Raw genomic sequence first — 22,190 nt, 5'->3', positions numbered from 1 at the left:
CTTTGCCAGAAATCTTCCGTTGCCGTCTACGGTCCCCAGTAGTACCTTTAGTTTATGATTATGCCTTTAGTCTTTCGGGGAAGCCAGGAGGATTTGTTTCATGAGCTAAATTTAAATATCCCAAGCCACAGAGATTTTTTTTTGTTTTTGATACTATGTGCTTATGAGTGGATTAATTAAGAATCGAATGAGGAGCTTAAACTCCATTTTTCAGTTCATTTTATTCTTTTAAAAATAACATATGATAAACTTTTTTAAAGGTAAGGGCCCCCAGAAAACAATGAATATTAACAGACTAAACAGAGATCTTTATTGAGGCATCCTTTGTGGTGCGATGAGCTGAAGATATGCCGAGGCTATTTTTCTTTCACATTGGAAATGGGGAAACGTAAAATGCTGTATTTCTGCCGGATGCCCATGTTTTGGCCCCCATTCTGCTCCTGCTCCTCTGTGCACTCTAGTGATCCACTGCAAAATATCTGGGAGCCCGTTTTTGGTACAGTGGGGTCTCTACTTAAGAACGTCCCTACTTAAGAACAATTCCACTTAAGAACAGCTCCATTTGCTAAATTTTGCTTCTACTTGAGAACAAAAATCCAAGATAAGAACAGGAAAAAAAAACTTTCCTGCTCTTTTTTTAACCTTAGGTCATCTTAGGTTAAAAAAAGTTCTCCCCCTAGTGGTAGAGTACGTATTAACCAGCTTTGCATTAGTTCCTATGGGAACTAATGCTTCAATGTACGAACGCACCTCTACATAAAAAAAAAGCCAGAATGGATTAATTGGTTTTTAGTCCATTGCTTCAAAATTAGCTTCATCAGAAGTGCTTTTAACACTGTTCCCTGACCTTAGGGGAAAAAAAGAAAAAATATCCCCCTCTAGTGGTAGAAGGCGGAATAGCAGCTTCCCATTAGTTTCTATGGACGGAAAAGAGCAGATACAGATTAAATGGTTTTCAATGCATTCCTATGGGAAATGCAGATTCTACATAAGAACTTTTCCACTTGAGAACCACCTTCCAATACGGATTAAGTTCTTAAGTAGAGACCCCACTGTATCACAGAGGGCTGTGGTAAGAGGAGAGAACGAGAATGCGCCAGTGCCATCGATATGGGCTACCCAAGCGCACTGTTGCATCTGGCCGCAATTTAGTTCAAACTAAGTCATTAAGCTGCTCCCCCCAAAGATACGACCATGCACGGAGGACAATTGTGTTGATGTCTACTCCACCATGAGAGCTGGAGCGCCATAATCCAAGGAAGTACATCTGTAATTATGAGATGCTATAGGCAGTCAACAGAGGATCGTTATTTCCAATGTGCTCCGTTTTGGAGCATCCCAGAGTTTAGCGAGAAAACCAGCTGCACCTCCCTGGTTCAACAGGTAGCTGAGGTTGGTGAAACAGAAGGAGCAAAGGCCAGAGTGCCACTGGAGGACAATCGGGGATAAATCAGGTTGTAAGCTTGCCACAGTCCATCTGAGAAGGTCTGCTGCGGGGAGCAAAGGTGGCTACGAAAGCCCATGTTTCTGTTACTATTGTGTGCACACATATTTATTTATGTTTATTTATTTTAAAATATTTTTACCCCACTGTTCGCCTTAAAAAGGGACGCAAGGTGGCTTACATCATTAAAAGGCCATTTTTAAAGCTAAAAGCAATGTGTATACGAAGGCAGCATACATTATTAAAAGAAAATATTTGAAGCTAAAACAATAAGTCTAGAGATATTAAAAAGAAACAATTACCACTCTGAGAAATGCTAGATTAGATTAGGCATCCTTCAGTCTCGAGAGATTATCCTAAAGTGCTCCGAATAGAGGACTTGGAACAGCGTCTAGTGTGGCTGAGAAGGCCAATTCGAGAGTGACCATCCCATCCACACTGAAGACAAATACAATCTGTCCCCTGTCCAGCTCCCTGGTTTGGCTGGTTTCGGGACTGCTTCTTTGCCTCGGCCTGCTGAACAAGGGTCCCTTCAAATTGGGAGAGGCCATGCTGTACCACCTGCCTCCAAGCTGAATGCTCAGAGGTCAAGGTTTCCCATCTTTTCAGGTCCATTCCTAAGGCCTTCAGATCCCACTTGCACGGGATCTGAGAAATGGTAAATCAAAGCAATACTAAAAACACATTCAGCACATTAAGGCATAACAATCCATTTAAAAATCCCTCTCGGCCAGCTAGTCTGTAAGGGAAAGAGAACGTCTTTCCCTGCTTGTGGAAGGACAGCGAAGATGGGGCCAGCCTGGCCTCCAGTGGGAGGGAGTTCCAAAGTCTGGGAGCAGCCACAGAGAAGGCCCTCTCCTGTGTCCCCCACCAAATACACCTGTGAAGGTGTTGGGACCGAGAAGAAGGCCTTTCCAGATGAACCCTAAACAGGCTCACAGTCCTTGACATAGCTTGGACCCAAGCTGTTTAAGGCTTTATAGGTTAAAATTAGCACTTTTAAGTTGCGCCTGGAAATGGCTCAGCAGCCAGTGGTGCTGTTGTAACGGGGGGGTGTTGTGTGATCCCTATAAGCAGCCTGTGAGACGGAAGGGGAGAGGGGTACCCCACTTGCTGGAGAGCCCCCCCTCCTCCACCATAAGGATAAGGAGGCGAGACCCCAGCCAACACCAGAACCTATGGAGAGAAAGAAAGGGCAGGAAGGCTGGGAATGGGTGTGGATGGAGGATCTCTGGACAGGATCATAGGAGAGGCTAATATTATAGAAGGAGAAGAGAGACCCCACCCAGACCCTCTTATTGGGGAGAAGCCGAGGCGAGAGAGAGGAGGAGGAGGAGACTGAGAGAGGAGAAAAGAGAGAGTGGAGAGAGAAAGGAAGGAAAGACAAGAATGGAGAATAAGGGAGATGAGGAGGAAGAGTTACAGGGGGGACCCTGGGAGAATCGGGGCCCCGAGAGACGAACCCTGTGGAATGACGACCAGGATGTCGAGGCCGCGGCCCCGTTGGAAGGTTCGACAGGGCAGACCTTAAGAGACTGGGGTCTCTTCGGATTTGTGGGAACCATGAAACACGAGTTCTGGAAATCCGTTCCGGTTCGAAGGTTGGAAAGCCCCTTCGAGGCCCGTTGGCCGAAGGAAAAAAGCCTCAAAGTCATGTTATGGATGCTTCTTGATGGTTGAATGCACCAATAAACCTTTCCACTGTTTTGAAGCAACAAAAATTGACCGATTTCTTTGAGTCGAATCCGGAGCCGAAAGCTGAACCCTCACACAGCCCCAGTCAGCTGTTCGCTCAGCGCGAACCGTTTGCGATGTGTTTCGCCGGCAAACTTCGTCAGATTCACCTTGACTGGGACTCCGATCTCAGAGCAGGTCACGATGATGTCACTTGGACAGCCGCTGATCCTTTTAGCTCTTTTCAGCTTGGATGGATCTGAGAGATGGGGGGACCTAGTGCTTGGAGCGGTGAAAGCTGCTCTCTGCTCACTCAATCACGTCTTGAGAAATCCAATCTGCCAAGATAGGACTGATCCCAAAGCTAAGGGGTGGGTGGGTGGAGGTCGGTGCTTCCTTAAAGGAAAGGTCTTCCCCATCGTGCCTAAAAGAAGCTGTCATAAAACCTTTCTTAAAGAAACCTTCCCGTGACCCAGAGGTTTTGGCTAACCATAGATCAGTCTCACTTTTCCCAGTTTTGGCTGTTTCAGAAAGTTGTGGCTCTGCAAACGTGGTCCCTCCTGGATAATACTGGCTTTCTGGACCCATTTCATCTAGGCTTTTAGTGGGGAAATGGAACTGAGATTAGTTTGGTTGCCTTGGTAGATGACTAACACTGGGGGCTGGATAAGAGGAGCATCACCTTATCCATTCTCAGTGTCATTTGATATCATTGACCATCATATCCTGTTTGATAGCCGTGCTAGATTGAGTTAGCAATGACAAACCTCGACAACATCTTAAAAAGCAGAGACATTGCCTTGTTGACAAAGGTCCGCATAGTCAAAGCTATGGTTTTTTCCAGTAACGATGTATGGAAGTGAGAGCTGGACCATACAGAAGGCTGACTGCTGAAGAATTGATGCTTTTGGATTGTGGTGCTGGAGGAGACTCTTGAGAGTCCCCTGGACTCCAAGGAGAACAAACCTCTCCATTCTGAAGGAAATCAACCCTGAGTGCTCACTGGAAGGACAGATCCTGAAGCTGAGGCTCCAGTACTTTGGCCATCTCCTGAGAAGAGAAGACTCCTTGGAAAAGACCCTGATGTTGGGAAAGAGTGAAGGCAGGAGGAGACAGAGGACGACAGAGGACGAGATGGTTAGACAGGGTCACTGAAGCTACCAACATGACTTTGACCCGACTCCGGGAGGCAGTAGAAGACAGGAGGGCCTGGCATGCTTTGGTCCATGGGGTCACCAAGAGTTGGACATGACAACGACTAAAAAAAAAACACCCAAAAGATTGAGTTCTTGGGGACATGACATGACAGAGGAATTGATCCTTCCTGTCAGGATGTATGCAAAAGGGTGTGTGTGTGTGGGGGGGTGCTGTTTGACACCACGGCCTTTGGCCTGTGGTATTCCTCAGAACTCCACTTTATATACTCAGAGAGACGCCATTTGGAGCTCTAGAAGGAGGTGTCACTAATATGTCGATGCCCCCTCCATCTCTCCGGCTCTTTGCCCCTCCATACTGACGAAGCAGTCAGGACTCTTGAATGCTGCCTTCGCTCAGTAATGGGCTGGATGAGGGCGAACAAGCCAAAACGAAATCCTGACAAGACGGAAGTGCTGCTGGTCCGTTGAAAGTCATATCCAGGAACTGGACAAGTCAGGTTTGTAGTCTGGGGACTCTGCTTGACTCTGCACTGTTGCTGAACTTCCAGGCGGCAGAGGGATAAAAACGTTTAAGATGAATGAACGAGTGAGTGAATGAACGAGCGAGCGAATGAACATGCGAGTGAATGAACAAACAAAATACCTAGTGTGGCAACCATGAGCTTTCCTGAGTCAACTTGACACAACAGCTTTAGTTACATCCTGTCTTGACTACTCCAATGCACTCTATATAGGCCTGCCCTTGAAGTGCAACATGCAGTCGTTAGGTTGCTAGCGGGTGCATGATATTGTGATCAATATCACTGTGTTGCTGAAAGACTTGCGCCGGTTGCCAGTTGCTTACTGGGCCCCATTCAAGGTGTCTGTTTTACCCTTTAAAGTGTTCAATGACCTGGCTATCAAAGGGACTGTTTTTCTTGTTCTGACTCTGTCCCAATGTCCTAATGTTGGCATTTCTTTAAAATACCCACAGTTTTGTAGGCTCCCCTAGCAAGCATGAGTGAGAATGTCTTCTTCTGAGTGTCTCCTAAACCCTTCCGAGTCACTGTTTCCACTCTGGGTGATTTTAAGCAAGGAGTAAAAACACATCTTTCTAGAGTGGTGCATGATACATAATTTGCCTCGCTGTGTTGTTTTTAATATGTGTGCTTGCTGAGTTTAACGGTTTTAATGTCTTTGCTTGATTTTAATGGTTTTGTGGTGGCACCACTTTACAAATGTTTTTTTTAACGCAAAATGTGATTTTCTGTTTTCACTCTTTTAAAAGGTTTGCAAGCCACCTTGAACGCTGTCTTTTACGGGGGATTCCCCCTCCCTGCAGATTTACAGCCCAGGAAGCATTAAAACTACCTGATCTATTATTCATGCAAAGTAACACAACTGCAAAAAGCAAAGTGGTGGGGAAAGCACTCGTGAATCCTGTCACACAAGCTAAACGCTGGGCTCCCCCCCCCTCACTTCCTAGGACTAAACCTGAAGGCTGCAGCAAAATCATCTCTTTTGCAAGGGGCGGAGTGCTCCCGTTCAAGGGCGGGCAAAGCTGTTTAGAAAATTTCTCCCCCATTCCCTGGGCAGCTGGCTATGTCAGCTGAAAATCAGCAGAACACCAGGAAGAGAGCTTCATGCCAGAAAGAGAGAAAATGGAGAACAACTTACATACGAGAAGAGAAGGAGAAATTTTGATATAGCAGGAAGCCCCATACGGACTTAGGACTCTCTTGCTTCTTCTAAGACCTGGAAAGCCAGACTTCTCCACCCAAATGCCCTCTACGAGATGAATTAAACAACATATCTCATTATCCCCAGTGAACAATGCCAAGTGTTGGGTGGGGATGATGGGGGGCAGAGTACCACACACCTGGAGGGCAGCAGATTGGGGGAAACTATTCTAAACACACAATTGCCTGCTCTGATGGGTGGCGATTATTTTGGATTTCAAGTATGTCTATGTGTTAGGAATTTCTTAATGAGCGATGCCACCTGAGGGGAAAGCAGGGATCAAAGTGATCCTGCAGCGCTTTGATCCCTGCTTTCCTTTTGCCAAGGATTAGCAAGTGGAGGGGATAGGAGGGATCAGAGTCCTGCAGGAACAATTTGATCCCAGCTTCCCCATCCACTTGTTTTTGTTCTCTCCTCAGCTTACTTCCATGTATAAGATGACCCTCAATTTTTAGCCAAATTTTTTTAGACAAAAGTACAGTGGTGCCCCGCATAGCAAGGTTAATCCGTTCCGGATTAACCTTCGCTATGGGGAAACATCGCTATACGGAACGAAAAAACCCATTGGAACGCATTAAACGAAGTTTAAACAAAGTTTAATGCGTTCCAGTGGGGCCCAAACTCACCGTTATGCGATGTTTCCCCATCCGGCCGTCATTTTCACGCCCTCGGTAAGCGAGGGCAGGGCGTGAAAACGCTGCACGTGGCCATTTTGGGCGTCCGGCGGCCATTTTGGAACCGCCGAACAGCTGATTTTAAAAAATCGCTATGCGAAAATCGGTAAGCGAAACGCTTACTAATCAAAGCGAATTTTGGCCATTTAGACCATCGGTATGCGATCGTATTAGCGATCGCTAAATCCACATCGCTATGCAGATTCATCGTTAAACGGTGCGCTCGTTATGCGAGGCACCACTGTATAGTCTTGTACATGGAAAAGATGGTAAATTGGGGCACAGCATTGCCAAATATTTTTTGGGGGGATGCTCCCATGCCTCCTAGAGGGCACAAAATATTTTCTGAGCATTAAAAATATTAAAAAAAAACAAAACAGGATGGGGCAGTGCCTCCCTCCAGGTGCTAGGTTGCTGTATTTGGCCCTCTGAGGCAACCTGTCACTTAGCCCTGATCTATTGTGAAGACTGGCAGATTGCAGACTCAAATGTTTCCCTATGGTGCAAGGACCTGAGAGTTTTTGTATGCAAAACCTTGGCATTACCGCTGAGCCTTTCACCCTTTCGTGAAAGGTACGAAGAATCTGGGAGAGGCCACCGTTGTGCCTGACACGCATGCCAGTAGGGCGAGGGAAGCTGTCAGATCTGACGTAGCGCTGCTCCTTGGCCAAGGCCAAGTAAGACATGAAAGCGAGTAAGCAGCTCTTGCCCATTGCAGATCTTGAAGCTTCAAAAACCAATGCCTGAGCCTCCTTTCTCTGGTTTTTACTCCTTTCTTTCCACAAGGACCATGTCTTTTAAAGTATATATATATATATCTGTAAAAATGAGCAATGTTCCTGCTCTTTAGGGTAAGCTACCCTAAGAGCCTCTTTTGACTGAAGAGTAGGCTTTAAAAAATTCACAGTAGGACTCGTGTATCCACAGGATCCGTATCCACTGATTCATTTATCCACAGTCTGAAATTATTGAAAATATTAAAAGAGAAATCCTGGAAATACCTATTTCTAAAGGTGAAGTTACGAGAACTGACCACTAGATGGAACAAGAGACCATGCTATGTGTAGCTATTAAAATATGGTTCACTGTTATGCATGTTTTTCAGCATCCACATTGGGGGGGTGGATGGGGGGTTTGGGACTGATCCCACGCAGATACAAGGGTCCTACCGCCGCACATCAGAAGAGTCAAGTCTTTTCCATCATTTAATATATCATCCTATCTTTGGATGCCTTTCTTTATTTATAATTTCCTGCCTCTGTTTTTTTGCCTTCCAGGTGGGCTTCAGGAAAAATGACAGCCCTCTGCTGAGCCGCCTCAGTGCCAGCACCCAGATGAAGCTGATGCTGTGCGCCCTCTCTCTCTTCATGGCTCTGCTGCTTCTCAGTTCGGTCATTATCATGGGCATCCAGTACAGTAGAGGTAGGTGAACGTGGCAGCTGGGCCTCCGATCCCCAGGCCAGAGTCTCTGCCACCCTCGGCCTCCGTTCGCTCTGGAAGGATCAAACCTCCTGGGTCTGGTGGAGGCGGTCACTCTGGCTGTGAAGGGAAGGGACAGGGTTAGGGCATGACCAGGCAGAGAGCGCACTGCCAGACGGATTCTGCAAATCAGAGAGATTTGGATTCTGCAAATCAGAGAGATTTTAAAACCTTCGATGTTGGAGGGTCCTCTCCAATGTTGACCTGTTTGTGGAGGAACTCAGTGTGTGAAATTGCTTTTGTCTTGTAAGTAATCCCAAGTCCCCACCCTGCCCTGAGGAGCTTACAGTCTAACATTCCTCCCAGGGGAAATTGTAGAATCGCAGAAGGAGAGGAAGTGGAGGCAGACGGTTGCTCTTGTTGCATATACTCAACCGAAGTAAGAGCCTGCCTGGCTGTTTTGTTGTTATTGTTGTTGTTTAGTCGTTAAGTCGTGTCCGACTCTTCGTGACCCCATGGACCAGAGCACGCCAGGCCCTCCTGTCTCACTGCCTCCCAGAGTTGGGTCAAATTCATGTTGGTCGCTTCGCAGACACTGTCCAGCCATCTCATCCTCGGTCGTCCCCTTCTCCTCTTGCCGTCACACTTTCCTAATATCAAGGTTTTTTCCACGGAGTCTTCTCTTCTCATGAGATGGCCAAAGTATTGGAGCCTCCGCTTCAGGATCTGTCCTTCCAGTGAGCACTCAGGGTTGATTTCCTTCAGAACGGATAGGTTTGTTCTCCTTGCAATCCAGGGGACTCTCAAGAGCCTCCTCCAGCACCACAATTCAAACTGTTAGGCTACCCAAACCCCTCCATCTTTCTCCTTCTCAGCTCCTCGGTGTGTTAGCCTGGGAAGCTTATCGTAAGTGACTAAAGCACAGAAGTTATTAAAGGAACAAGCTTCTCCCCAGAAAAACACACACACCCCAAAAGTACTTCTGAGCTACCAAGCATGGTCACCTCTCCATGTGTGTCTTAGTCACCTGAAGCCCGCCGAGTCATCGCTTTAAATAGGACACTGAAGATGATCTAATCTCGGGCAGTGCTTCCGAACCTCGGCTCCTCAGATGTGCATGGAGTGAAACTCCCAGAAGCCTCCACCACGAGCTATGCCGGTCAGGATTTCTGAGAGTTGCAGTCCAAGAATACCTGAGGACCCAAGGTTGGGAACTCCCTGCTCTAAGGCTAAGGTGTGGCCAGAGGTCTGGGGGCTGCCCAGCCTGATTCCTGGAGATTAAGGAGTTATACATGTTCCTGCAGCTCCCCACCCTCGGATATTTTCCTTTTAAAATATAGGTTTTTAATAAATGGGAAAATCCCCTTACACCCTCCCAAATGCCATTAAAAACTTTTAAATAAGTTTTAACCACTTTTAGGTAGTTTTGAGGGGCAGGGCCCCGAGTGGCCTTCAAAATGTGGCAGAATCCACCCACCCCCCTTAGAGGGAACATTTTGAGTAAAAAAATATATATATATTTCAACAAATAAAAAGAATAGGACGTGGGATACTTGTGGAGGGGGTGTCTCAGGATGGTTGGAGACCACATCTGGGCTTCTAGGGAGCCACATCCTGCTATCTTTCAGGCCTCATGTGGCTCGCCCCTGGTCTAATTCCATTTCCGGTCCAGTGTGTGGTCTGCTGTGCAGGATGCGGCTACAGCTTCTCCTGAAATGCCTCCAGTGAAGACATCTCACCCCCTCTCAAGGTAGCCTCTTACATGGCCAAAGAGGGTTTTTTTAGTTCCAGAGAGAGTTCTGTTAAAATTCAGCCCAAATCTGTTCCTCTGAGATCCCTTATCTGCTGGTTCTCATCCTGTCCTGTGGAGCAAGAAACATCAAAGCCGCTCCATCTTTGGGCTTCTGTGAGACACCACGGCACATATCTGTATCCCTTCCAGATCCCTCGCACACCACTTGCCTGACGGAAGCCTGTGTCATTGTGGCCGGCAAAGTCCTGGAGGCTCTGGACCGAGAGACCAACCCCTGTGATGATTTTTACCAGTACGCCTGCGGAGGGTGGATCAAGCGCAACCCTCTGCCCGACGGCCGTTCCAAGTGGAGCACCTTCAACAGCATCTGGGACCAGAATCAGGCTATCATGAAACACCTGCTAGGTGAGATGTTACTTCGCACAGGTAGATTTGAGAGATTCCTCTTCTTTACTTACCCAGAGCTTGTGTGTCTTATTGTTGGATAATAGTTCCCAGCATCCCCCATTCAAGATGCTTCCAAGCTCCTGGTGCAGTGGTTAAACTGCAGTACTGCAGCCAAACCTCTGCTCATGACCCAGGGTTCAATCCCAGGTAGCCGGCTTGAATTTGACTGAGCTCTCCATCCTTCCAAGGTCAGTAAACTGAATATCCAGCTAGTTGGGGGTGAGGGCAATCTGTATATAGTAAAGGTAAAGTTTCCCCTTGACATTTAGTCCAATCGTGTCCGACTCTAGGGCGTGGTGCTCATCCCTGCCTCCAACCCATAGAGCCAGCGTTTGTCCGTAGACAGCTTCTGTGGTCACGTGGCCAGCGCAACTAGACAGAACGCCATGACCTTCCCACCCTGGTGGTCCCTATTTATCAGCTCACATTTTTTCGAACGGCTAGGTTGGCAGGAGCTGGGACAAGCGACGGGAGCTCACTCCGTCGCGTGGATTCAATCTTATGATGGCTGGTCTTCTGACCTTGCGGCACAGAGGCTTCTGTGGTTTAACCCGCAGCACCACCACATCCAATTTATATACTGCACCATTAAATTGTAAACCACCCAGGGAGTGCTTGAAACATGATGGAGCGGTTTGTAAGCAGCAGGCTGTGCTTTTATTTAGCTCAGCCTTCACCTGGTTGGTCTCAGCCTCCTTTTAATTGGAAGGAAACCAATTTCTGAGAGCAGGGTTGGAAGTAAACACCCAAATCCTGTTGCTTAATCCAAGTGGGACTTTACTAGTTGCCAGAGAGAAGCCACTGGAAATTACTTGGTTTGTCTTCTGCAGGAATAACTCAGCAACAGGATTTTGGCTAGAGAGTTACAAATAATACTACCTGGCTAGTCTTTTACATACCAAGAGTATAATAAAGTTACATAATGGCAAGATTAAAGTTACTTTACGGATGAAACATTTCTAGTTTCTCTTCAGGTGCATTTTTAAAAGCAGTGTGACATAAAGTGTTCACATTTCATGCCATTCTGTTGTCAGTTCTAAGGAACAGAAAAGTAGCAGGCAAAATATGGAGATGTTTCTTTAACACTGGGATGAGTTAATAACAGTCCTAAGGAACAGAAAATAACAGAAAAGTAGCAAGCAAATAAGGGAGTTATTTCTTTGGCACTGTAATGAATTAAAAATACAGTGGTGCCTCGCTTAAAGATGATAATCCGTTCCAGGACAATCGCCGTTAAGCGAAAACATCATAAAGCAAAATTAAAAACCCCATTGAAACGCATTGAAAACCGTTCAGTGCGTTCCAGTGGGGTAAAAACTCACCGTCCAGCGAAGATCCTCCATACGTCGACCATTTTAGCTACCTGTATAGCGAGGAATCCATCCCTAAGCACAGCGGGGAGCCATTTTAAGCACCCGGCAGCCGTTTTGAAAACCTGGCGATCAGCTGTTTTTGATCTCGTAAAGCAAAAATCGGTTCCTGAAGCAGGGAATGGATCATCGCTAAGCAAAATTCCCCCATTTAGACCATTGTTTTGCGATCACAAAAAGATCGTCGTGAAGCGGATTCATCGTAAGGCTGGCAATCGTTAAGTGAGGCACCACTGTAGTAGGTTACTTTTCAAATCCTGCAACAAGTAACAAATGCAAACTGGTTTTAAAAAGTAGCCTTCCAAGCACACTGCTGAAGAGTGGTTTGGAATCTGGGAGATCACAGCTGCCACGGTGGGCCTGTGGTGCTGCCTGACCCCTTACTGCTTGCTCAGAGGCCACGCCCTACTTTCCTTTCCAGAAAATGCCACTTTCAACTCCAGCAGTGAAGCTGAAAGAAAGACCCAACGTTATTACCTGTCGTGTCTGAAAGAACAGAAGATTGAGGAGCTGGGATCCCAGCCGCTGATGGATCTCATAGAGAAGGTGAGCCTGGCGGTGAAATTGAGTGATCTTTTTTTTAAAAAAAGAATACGGGCCTAAAATGACGTTTCTCATAAGGAACACCATCATGAGCATTGAGTTTCAGATGGTCACAAACAGCTATAACGTGGAGACATCCACTCAAGTGGAGTGATGAGAGAATGAGAACAGACCAAAGAAAATATTTCTTGACCCAGCGTTCTGTTAGTCTGTGGAACTCCTCACCACAGGATATGGGGATAGCATCTGGCATCTAGATGCCTTGAAAAGGGAATTGGACAGATTTCTGGAGGAAAAGCCCATCGCAGGTGACAAGCGATGGGGGTGTATATAATCTCCAGGCTTAAAAGGAAGGGACCACCAAATGCCAGATGCAGGGGAGGGGGATCAGGAGACAGGGATCCAGTGGTCTCGTGTGCTCCCAGAGGCATCTGGTGGGATCACTGTGAGATACAGGGAGCTGGACTAGAGGGGCCCTTGGCCTGATCCAGCAGGGCTCTTCTTATGTTCTTACCTGGCCAAAATATTGCTGGTGGAACACATGCTAATTAAAACTTCTTAATTTTTAAGATCTGGTTTTGCTGAACCGACTGACATGGTACCCCTCTGGAAAATGCACTGCCACTGTATTTCGAATTAGGCTGTCTGAGATGAGTGTATGTGTACGTTATTTTACTAAGCAGGAATCAGGAAGCAACAAAGAAACTTCTCCTGTGTATAATATATCATGGAATTAGGTATAAAATGAAGATTTCACTGTCCCAAGACTCTCAGCTTCCCTTTAAAAAAAGGCCCATCTATTCTTTAAGACTATGGAGGAAGACTTAGGGTGCAACATGCAGGTGTTTGGTCCACTGGCATGTTCACCCCTTTTCCAGATGACAAGTGCAAGCATGAACCGGTCCCTCCTCACAGTCTTCCTACCCATACCCTTTTGGCTCCTAGTGCCAGGGTCAAATCTTTTCTAAGTGGAGATAGCTCTGTTTTGGTTCGATTCCAGCATGTGTGATCACTGGGATTGAACCAAAGTGGCTGGTTGGCTATCTCTTTGGAGAAGCTGATTCGATGATTTTGAGAAATGAAAAGCTTCTGCTTAGTTCTCCTTCGGATGGCAGAGGAGGTTTTCAGTTTCTTTTTATTTGCTCCTAACATTTGATAGGGCTAAAAATAAATTCTTTCAAAGCTTTGAAAGAAGGGGGTTTTTTTTAGCCCTATCAAAGCATTGCTGATGCACTGTGGCAGTTAGCAACCATTAAAAAAGAAATGTAAAGCTTTTTCTTCCTTCCCCACCAAAGTCGAGTGCAATGGATGTTTCTCATTTCTCGACTCTTAAAGCTGCCTTTTGATCTTGAGAAGTGGGTAGCATCTGTTCTGCTCTTTTTTTCTTTTTTCTTTTTGAGAGGAAGAGAGACGAAGTTTTCCGTGCAAAATTTCCCCTGCTCTCTAAAGGAGGGCTGAGTGAAAGCTTTCCATTTCTTGATTATGAAGCAGCTTTCTCCAAAAGGACAGCCGGCCAGCTGCATAACAGCCTTAGAGATCTTTCCCTTTAAAGAGGAAAGAAGTTCTTCATCGTACTAAATAGAGTCGCCGAAAGAGGAGTGTGGTTTCATGACCCAAAACGATGCAATCCTTGCGTGTGGAGGCAAGAATCGCACAACACATCTCTTTGCGACCTTAGCCAATCTCCAGCTACCCTGATCCGTCCCATTCTAATTTGGCCATCTAGCCAAGCTTTTATATGGGCAAAATGTAGTGAAATATCAGAAGCTGGACTGAAAGCCGAGTCAGATTCCCAGTGGCTAGGAGAACAACGCACCATTCCTTGTGTGATTGTTTGTTTATGGTTACAAAGGACTGGGGGAGGATTGTAGTTCCCTTTGTCATCCTATTTCACCTTTGCATGTTTGCTTCCCATAGATTGGTGGCTGGAACATTACTGGCTCCTCGAATCAGACGAACTTCATGGAGGTCTTGAAACTGGTGTCAGGAACGTACCGGGCTTCTCCGTTCTTTACTGTGTTTGTGGGAGCTGATTCCAAAAGTTCTAACAGCAACATCATTCAGGTAATTCCATTCAGCTGCCCCCATCCAGTAGAACATGTTCATAGCAAATAACCATAGGTCAGAAAGGGAGACATTCTTATTACCAGTATGCAGTACTTAGAATCATTGTTCTTTTGGACTACAACTCCCAGAATCCCCCAGATAGCATTCTGGTTACAGGGTTCTTCAACTTGAATGAATGAATGAATGAATGAATGAATGAATGAATGAATGAATGAATGAATGAATGAATGAATGAATGAATGAATGAATGAATGAATGAAACGGTAACATTTCTAAGTTCTACCATTATTCATTTGGTCCATCAGATCACTGTATCCCATAAAGGAGCCAATATTTTGCAAAGTTTAGGGTAAGAAGAGGGGATGAGAAAATGGGGCTTGTTCTGAGTAGGTACTCGTTCTAAAAGGCAAACAACTAGAGAAGGTATGTGGGACCAAGAAATGACGAAGGAATAAACACTTCTTGTCAGGTCAAAACACCACATCAAGCCATAATTTCAAAAAGTTGGAGTTGATAAGCCCAGAACAAACCCTAGATTCTAATTCTGGTTTGTGTAAACCATTGTTTGTTTGCAGTGCCACATTCAGCCAGCACAATAAGTCAAATTTCACCAAGCTATGCCATGTTGTCTTTTCGTAGTACCTAAAGATGGTCAGTGTGAAGAGAACATGAAGTATCTTGCGTTACCTTCATCCCACCCCTTAGCTTTTGCTGACTGATCACCTTTCATGGATAGCTCTGCAGGATTTCAAATATTGTGGAGAAAGGCTGGAAGGGAAAGCAAAGGGCACTTGAGTTCCTTGTGGCTTAGCATTTTTCTCATGGCTGAAGGTGGTCTGCAGAACAGTGCAGTTGGAAGGGACCTATAAGGCCATCGAGTCCTACCTCCTGCTCAAGGTGGGAATCCAAATCAAAGCAGAGCTGACAGACGATGGCCCCATTTTCTCTTGAATGCCTCCAGCGTTGCTCTCCACCTTCCGAGGTAATTGGATCCATTGTCGTACTGCTCTAACAGTTAAGAAGCTTTTCCTGATAGTCAGACTAAATCTAGCTTTCTGTAGCTTGATGAGCCCATTATTACATGTCCTGCACTCTAGGATGACCGAGAACGGATCCTGCCCTTCCTCTGTATGACTGCCTTTCATGTTTTTGAAAAGTACTCTCCTGTGTACCCCCGTTCTTCTTTTTTCAAGGCTTAACATGTCCGGTTCTTTCCTCAAAGGGACTGACACAGCCAGAAGCAGAAGGCAGAGAAGGCAAATTAATTTAATCTGGTCCAAGGATAGAGACTGAATGGGAAGATCCAGGGATTTCTAAAGCTGTGACTCTACCATTGACTTTCAGGGGCTGGATGCTCGTAGGTTTCCTACTTACTAATGTGACAGATTCAGGGATGTCTTACTTCAGATCACAGTTGGAGTCTCACATGTCGAAATTCCTTCCATGCCGAAAAATAAAATTAAACCCCCTGCATGCAGAAAGCAACCTTTAAAGAGAGAAAGGATTCTCTCCTGATTTTGCTTCCTGCCAAACTTGCTGGTTTTCTGAGTAGGGGGATGGGCATTTAGAATACAGGACAATTCACAGGGCTCGAAAAATGCACTCGTCCACTCGTCTGTGACGAGTGAAAAATGCTGCTCAACGAGGCTGTCTCTCTCTGATCCTGCGGTCCTCCCCGCCCCCCTCCCATTGCAAAAGGAAAACTGCCCTCTTCTTGCGAGAAGAGAGTTTGAGCGGCACATAAAGATATAGCTCTGCAGGAGAATGTAGAGTAGTCCCATGCTGGAGAATATGGAGATTCCCTGCTCCCAATTTCAACTGAAGACCTGGCTCCTTAAGAGGCCAAGCGCTTTTGCTTTCAGTTTTATTTCTGCTGGAGACATTCAAAAGAAAGGCATTCAAAATATAAGCTTCATGACCCCACAGGCACAGAGGTAATAAAACAACCCAAATCTGAGCGTATAAATCAGTGATTCCTGTGTACGTAATACAGTTTATTGTGGGTTTGTACACATTGTTACGTAGAAATAAAAGCGAAGAAGTGCCTAGTTTAAAATTGTTAACATAAATTGCAAGGCTATAGCCCGGTCATGCTGACTGGTGAAATTTTTGACTGGTGAGACATTCTAAAAATTTTTTCAAGCCCTGACAATTCAGTTGCTCCTTGAGTGATTGTATCTCAGAAGTATCTACTTCTGTATCTGAGAAACAGATTTAGCTCACAGTGAACATTAGGATGCGGAGGAAAATTATGATTTGTTTTGGAGCCAAAACTTCCATTTGTATCAGAGCTTGGGAAAGTTGCTTTATGGACTACAGTCCATATCTCGGGAAGCTGTGGTCCAGCAAAACAAAATTTCCAACCTGTGTTCTTCAGCCCTCTCTTGCATAGTCTGTAAGGGTGATTTGCTGAATAGACAACGTTCTCCTTCATTGGCTTTGGAAATTCTATTCCCTTCCCCTGCACTGTAGAAAAACAGAGGGAGCCTCAGGGGCTGGGCAGGGCGTTCTGGCATCTGGATTCACTGGTTCTCTTTCACATCTGGCAGGTGGACCAGTCAGGCCTTTTCTTGCCCTCCCGGGATTACTACCTGAACAAGACAGCCAATGAGAAGGTAAGGAAGGCACAGTTGCGCGCTCCAGCCCGTTTTAGGATGGCCCCATTCACAGTCCGTCATCATTCTTCTTCTTCACTTATCCAAATTCTGTTCGCCATATAAAGGATGTCAATGGAGCCTAAACATGTCATTTCTTTTTGTTTTTTGTTTTTTGTTTTGTTTTGTTTTGGTTTTTTGTTTTTTGTTTTTGCATAGTGTTGGTTTGGATAAGGGCCAGTGAAGGGCATTGAGGCCCAGCCCTGAATCACTGGAGATGCGAAATCCTGTTACACAATGTACACCACCCAAGTCGAGTGACATCACCAGCTACAGCCATGCTATGGCCATTTCGAGGCAATCCAAAACTTCCTCGCTCCCGCCCAGGTTTCAGATTGTACATTGTTCCCAACCCTATACCACAGTTTCCGAAGGCTTCGCCAGGATAAAGGGGATCCCTAAGGATCTCTGAAACTTGGAATGATGTTAGGAAGGTTTTTCATTGCTCCAAAATGTTTGAGGTGCAGCTGCAGCTGATGCCATCACCCTAATGGTGCAGAGAAATTGCACAGCAGGATTTCACCCGGTATCTTCTTCAGCCATTTTTTTCTGGCCTTGTAGAGTTCGTGGTGCTGGCTGTGTTCAGCATTTGGCTGACCAAGCTTGCCTGATGTCAATGTTGCCCGACCTTGGGTCACCTAGGTGTTCTTGGACTGCAACTCCCAGAACCCCCAGCCAAGACAGCTGGTGGTGGAGACTTCTGGGAATTGCAGTCCAAAAACACCTGGGCTACATAAGGTTGGAAACCACTGCTTTGTTTGTGTACCATCAGCTTGTTTCCAACTTACGATGACCTGAATAGAGTTTTTGAAGCAAGTGAAATGTCCAGCGAATGGTTGACCATTGCCACTACTACTGCCCCATGAATTTCTGTGGCTAAGCAGGGATTTGAACCCAGGTCATCTTGAGTCCTAGTCCAGTACTCTATCCACCACACCAGCTGTCTTGGGTCAATTGACCCATTAAATATGGGTCAACAATTGTTAATACACCAGCCTTAATAAAACAACTGTACTTCAATGCACCCTTTCAGTCATGTCAACAACAAGTGTTTCTCTAGCCGTGAGTCTTATCCGTGCCTGGAAGCTTTACAGAGAAATCTTCAAGCAAGACTGGAGTCTTGGGCAGTTTTGACTTTTACCAGCAGTAACTACCTGTGGTCCTGTTTACAGATGCTTGTCGTTACAGCAGGTGACTAGCAGAAGAAGCTTGATAGGGTTGCGTTCAACCTTTAGAGGACAGAATCCAGCCATCTTTCCTCCTGCTGTCCCAGAAATTGCACCATAATGTTATTTTTTAAAAGGTATGGTACTGCCTCCATGAGGATACCCAGTGTGGTGTGGTAGATAGAGCGACAGACCACGATTCAAATCCCCACATTCAAATTCCCTCATTCAAATCCCCACTCAGCCATGGGAACTCACAAGGGGGCATGGAACTGGTAAAGCCACTCCTTAAATATCTCACTTACCTTGAAAGCCCTCTTAGGGAGGCTCTAAGTCGGTTCCGAGTTGAGGGCATGTAACAACAGTTAACATCCTCCTATATGGTAGCGTTCCTTGCTTTGAGGGCTGCAATAAAATACGACGATCAGTACGGCAATGGTTTTATGGGTTTTTATAGGACCACCCAGAGTCCATAAGGAGCCCTTCTAGGCCCACCTGGACCCCCTCCAAAGAGCCTCCCCCTTGGCTTTTTTGTTTTGTTTTGTTTTTCTGCTTGGCTTTGTTTATTTTTGCTTTGTTTCCTTGAGCTGAAAAAAAAAAACCAGAAAATCTTGGCCCTGGAAGCCTGTGGGTATGGCTTGGCTTTTAAAAGGCTGTTCTGTCTTTCCAGGCCAGTCAAAAACCTTTTTAGAAACAAGTAGTGACCACCTTCTGGGGACACCATTTGCTATTTTTCAGCTAAATGTTTTCTTCAGGAGCCTTGTGGCACAGTGGTTAAAGACTGCAGTACTGCAGCCAAAACTCTGCTCGCATCCCAGGTTCAATCACAGATCGACTGGCTTGAGGTTCGCTCAGCCTTCCATCCTTCCGAGGCTGGTAAATTGAGCAGCCAGCTTGCTTGGAGGGGAGCAAAAGGTGTAGCCTCCGTCATTAAATTGTAAATTGCCCAGAGCATGCTTTAAGTGCTATGGGGCAGTTTATAAGCCACACACTCTGCTTTTTGCTTTTTTTTCTAAGGGGTGTTCGACTTGGGGGTGGTCCACCACAATAAAAGGCGAGCAAAAAGACCCCTCGTGCCCTCAGAAGTTGGCTCTTGGATGCAAACAGCACTCTATGAAGAACACGCAGAGCATGGAAATAAACTTATTTAGACTGCAATCCCCAGAGCCTCTTAGCCAGCAGGGCTACCGTTAAGTCCTAGAGGCCAGAAATGGCAAGGGAAGGGGGTACAGCTCGCTCAGCCTCCTGATCCTAATGCCCTCCAGGAGTGTTGAGTACATTTCCCATTATTCCCAGAGCGCTTGAGGGTTCCCGGGCTTAAGATGATGAACTGGCTCTGTGTTATGGAAATAATTTCGACTTCTTAAAACAACTCTGCTAGTTCCCGGAATGTCTCTACTCACAAGCCATTTCCAGCTGGGGACCGGAATATCTCAAGGACACCCTGCTCTCAGACAAGTCAGCCTGGTTGCTGAGATGATGAGCATGGGCTGCCTCGACTTCCCTTTGGAGATGAGATGAGTGGCAGTTGGTAAACAGCCCCCCTTCCCCCCCAGTACCCTTCCTTGTCAAGTTCGGTATGCATTGTGTTTCCTTGTAAGCACCAGGTGCAAGCAAGCATTTTTACGCATATCTTTAACTTAACCTTGCAGCCACCTTTTGTTCTATAGCCAGATTCTGATCCTGCAGCATTTTATGAGTATTTCTCCTGGTTATTTTTTTGCCTAGCCCTCCACCTCTGTTTACCATTGTGTTTTACCGTTCTGTTGTTTCACGAGTGTATATTTTATGCTCTTGTGCCTTTATGGTCAGGAAGCTGCCTCGTGAACATTTGCTAAATTGAACGACAGGCGAGAAATACCTTAAACAAAGTATTAAATGCTTCCAAGCATAGTCTAGTGGTCACCAGAGGCTGAGAAGTTGCTTTCAGTGTCCATAGAAAAGAGAAGCTGGGATTTTTCAGGCACGTAGCTTCTGCGCAATATACTGTATGGAATTGCAGCATGGAACGAAGCCAGGGTCAAGGGAAAGGAAGGGGGGGTGATGGAGTAGAAAGTCAAAGGGGGGGGGAATGATTGCAGACTTATTCATTCATCGTTGCAGCTGGTACTCCAGGAACTAAAGCTGTTGGAGGAATGATCCTGCAGTAGGAGCTGAGCTGTTCTGTGCCTTTGCTTTTTTTCTATATTTCAAGCTGGAAAGAACCTTGTTTGGAAAAGCCAGCTTGAGTGATTCAGGGCAGGCCGAGAAGACCCCATGGCAGAGCTTGGAAGATGCTCTGAGCTGCCATTCAAGCTTGCTCACCACAGGGGATGACCAAACACACCAAGAATGACCACCATCCTCTGTACAGTATATGCTTTTCAGAGTTAGGGAGTAACTGGAGGCCATTACCCTAGATTGCTTGTAATTAGCGCCTTCTTCCAGTTGCAAAGCGGTAACTGTATTACAGCAAATTGGCAACCTAGTGAGGGATAACATTCATTCCTTTTGCAGTATAACGAGTCCTTTTCCTTTTAGTAATATACGCCCCAAAGTGGTAGAGGAAGAAAACCAGTTTTCAGATTATCTTGTTCACTCCCTGCCAATATAGTAACCCACAGTTGAATCATCATTGGCAGACGGTTGCCCAACGTCTGTTTAAAATCCTGTACTGTCATTCAATCTGTTCATGTTGCGATACCAAGTCGACTTTTCGCCTTTCTACAATTTGATTGCCCTCCAGGTTTCAACTTACAGTGACACCTTAGTTTAATTCTATGTTATTCAAGCCCTATCTGGTGACTCAAGACATTTATATAATAAATCCCATCGTTCAGTTGCCTTTTGTATTGGCATCCGCTCCACTCTTGAGCAGCTGTTAACCTCAGAAGTTCATCTGACGCCCACCTTCCTTGCGTTGGTACACTGCTCTGTGAATAGTGGAGCTTTCCGAAATGGGTGTGAGACTCTAGCGGAAGCTGAGCTTAGAGGTACCAGCTCACGGCTGTCCAGTTCAGCAGTGGTGTCAGGACCTGAGGGCCTCTTTTGTTGGCCCCACTGGTTCTTTCGCCTCTGAGCCCATGTCCGGAACTGGGAGGGGGGCTCGGAAGGATATTAATGGCTGGGATTGAGCTGCAGCTGATGACGTCATGATCATTCAAGAAGCAAGACAAAAAGGATGTGAGGGATTTTGTTTGTTGTTCAAGGATCCACCAAAGGCCCAGGAATGAATCCAGTCCTCTGCTCTCCCTTGGCAGGTGTTGGCTGCCTACCTGGACTACATGGTGGAACTGGGCATGCTGTTGGGTGGAAGCAGGGCTTCTACAGAAGAGCAGATGCAGCAGGTCCTGGAGCTGGAGACTCAGTTGGCCAACCTGACCGTCCCCCAGGATGAACGGCGGGATGATGAGAAGATTTACCACAAGCTGACCATGGCTGAGCTACAGGTGGGGCTTTCTGTATAAAGCAGAAGGAGCAGATGGGTGGCAGGGAGCAAGAGCGGGACGGCGCCTATTGGGGGGTGAATCTACATTTGGTTTGGGCCAGCTACCTGAAGAACAGGAGAGAGATGGGGTTGAGAGGGAGAGAGAGAGAACTAGGGTTGTCTGGAAATCAAGAACTGATTGATTCTTGTTGTTATGTGATGGTATGAATTAATTTTCTTCGGAAATTATCAGACCACTAAAATTTGAGCAAACAGCGAGCTTTCATGAGCCACGTCTATTCCTCCGACCATGCTATGACGATTTTCTGGATAGTGCAGGAAAAAATGGTAAATGAGAGTCTCAAAAATTCATGGTGGTTGGCTGGCCAGGTGTGCTTCTTGGAGGTGAGTTCAGACTATTGTAGCCTTTGGGCTGTGTGATTTCAAGCTTCGTCCCTGGTAGCCTTTGATTGGCATTTCCCACCTGGCTCTTCAAACCAAGGACTGGCCAAAGAATCTGTAGGTCCATCTCCACTCCCTTGCAAATCTGCTTTTGAAAATACAAGGTTTCTGCTTGATTGGAGGTTGGGAAAAAGGCAAGATGCAAACCAAGCAGTCTCCATCAAAGAGGTGGGGTTAAAATGTGGTATACCTATCAGGCAGGGGCTGCCAATTAAAGTCAGATTAATTGTATTAC

The 22,190-nt window shown here is 46.1% G+C and overlaps 1 protein-coding gene across 2 annotated transcripts in view; it reads left to right on the top strand.

Moving 5' to 3' along the window:
* The window catches only part of ECE2 (endothelin converting enzyme 2), a 61,049-nt gene that overhangs the window by 12,866 nt on the left and 25,993 nt on the right, over positions 1-22,190 (top strand). The window contains exons 3-8 of one of the 2 annotated variants that reach the window (XM_072996291.2): positions 7,946-8,090; positions 10,030-10,245; positions 12,079-12,203; positions 14,118-14,264; positions 16,817-16,882; positions 21,327-21,515. In XM_072996291.2, coding sequence (XP_072852392.2) covers positions 7,946-8,090; positions 10,030-10,245; positions 12,079-12,203; positions 14,118-14,264; positions 16,817-16,882; positions 21,327-21,515 — 888 coding nt within the window. The remainder of the gene's footprint in view (positions 1-7,945; positions 8,091-10,029; positions 10,246-12,078; positions 12,204-14,117; positions 14,265-16,816; positions 16,883-21,326; positions 21,516-22,190) is intronic. The other variant, XM_072996292.2, reaches the window with a different exon arrangement.

This window comes from Pogona vitticeps, chromosome 3 (genome assembly GCF_051106095.1).
Source record: "Pogona vitticeps strain Pit_001003342236 chromosome 3, PviZW2.1, whole genome shotgun sequence".
Taxonomy (NCBI): Eukaryota; Metazoa; Chordata; class Lepidosauria; order Squamata; family Agamidae; genus Pogona; species Pogona vitticeps.
The sequence above is the reverse complement of the archived record's forward strand: the minus strand, read 5'-3'. Positions and strand labels throughout refer to the sequence as shown.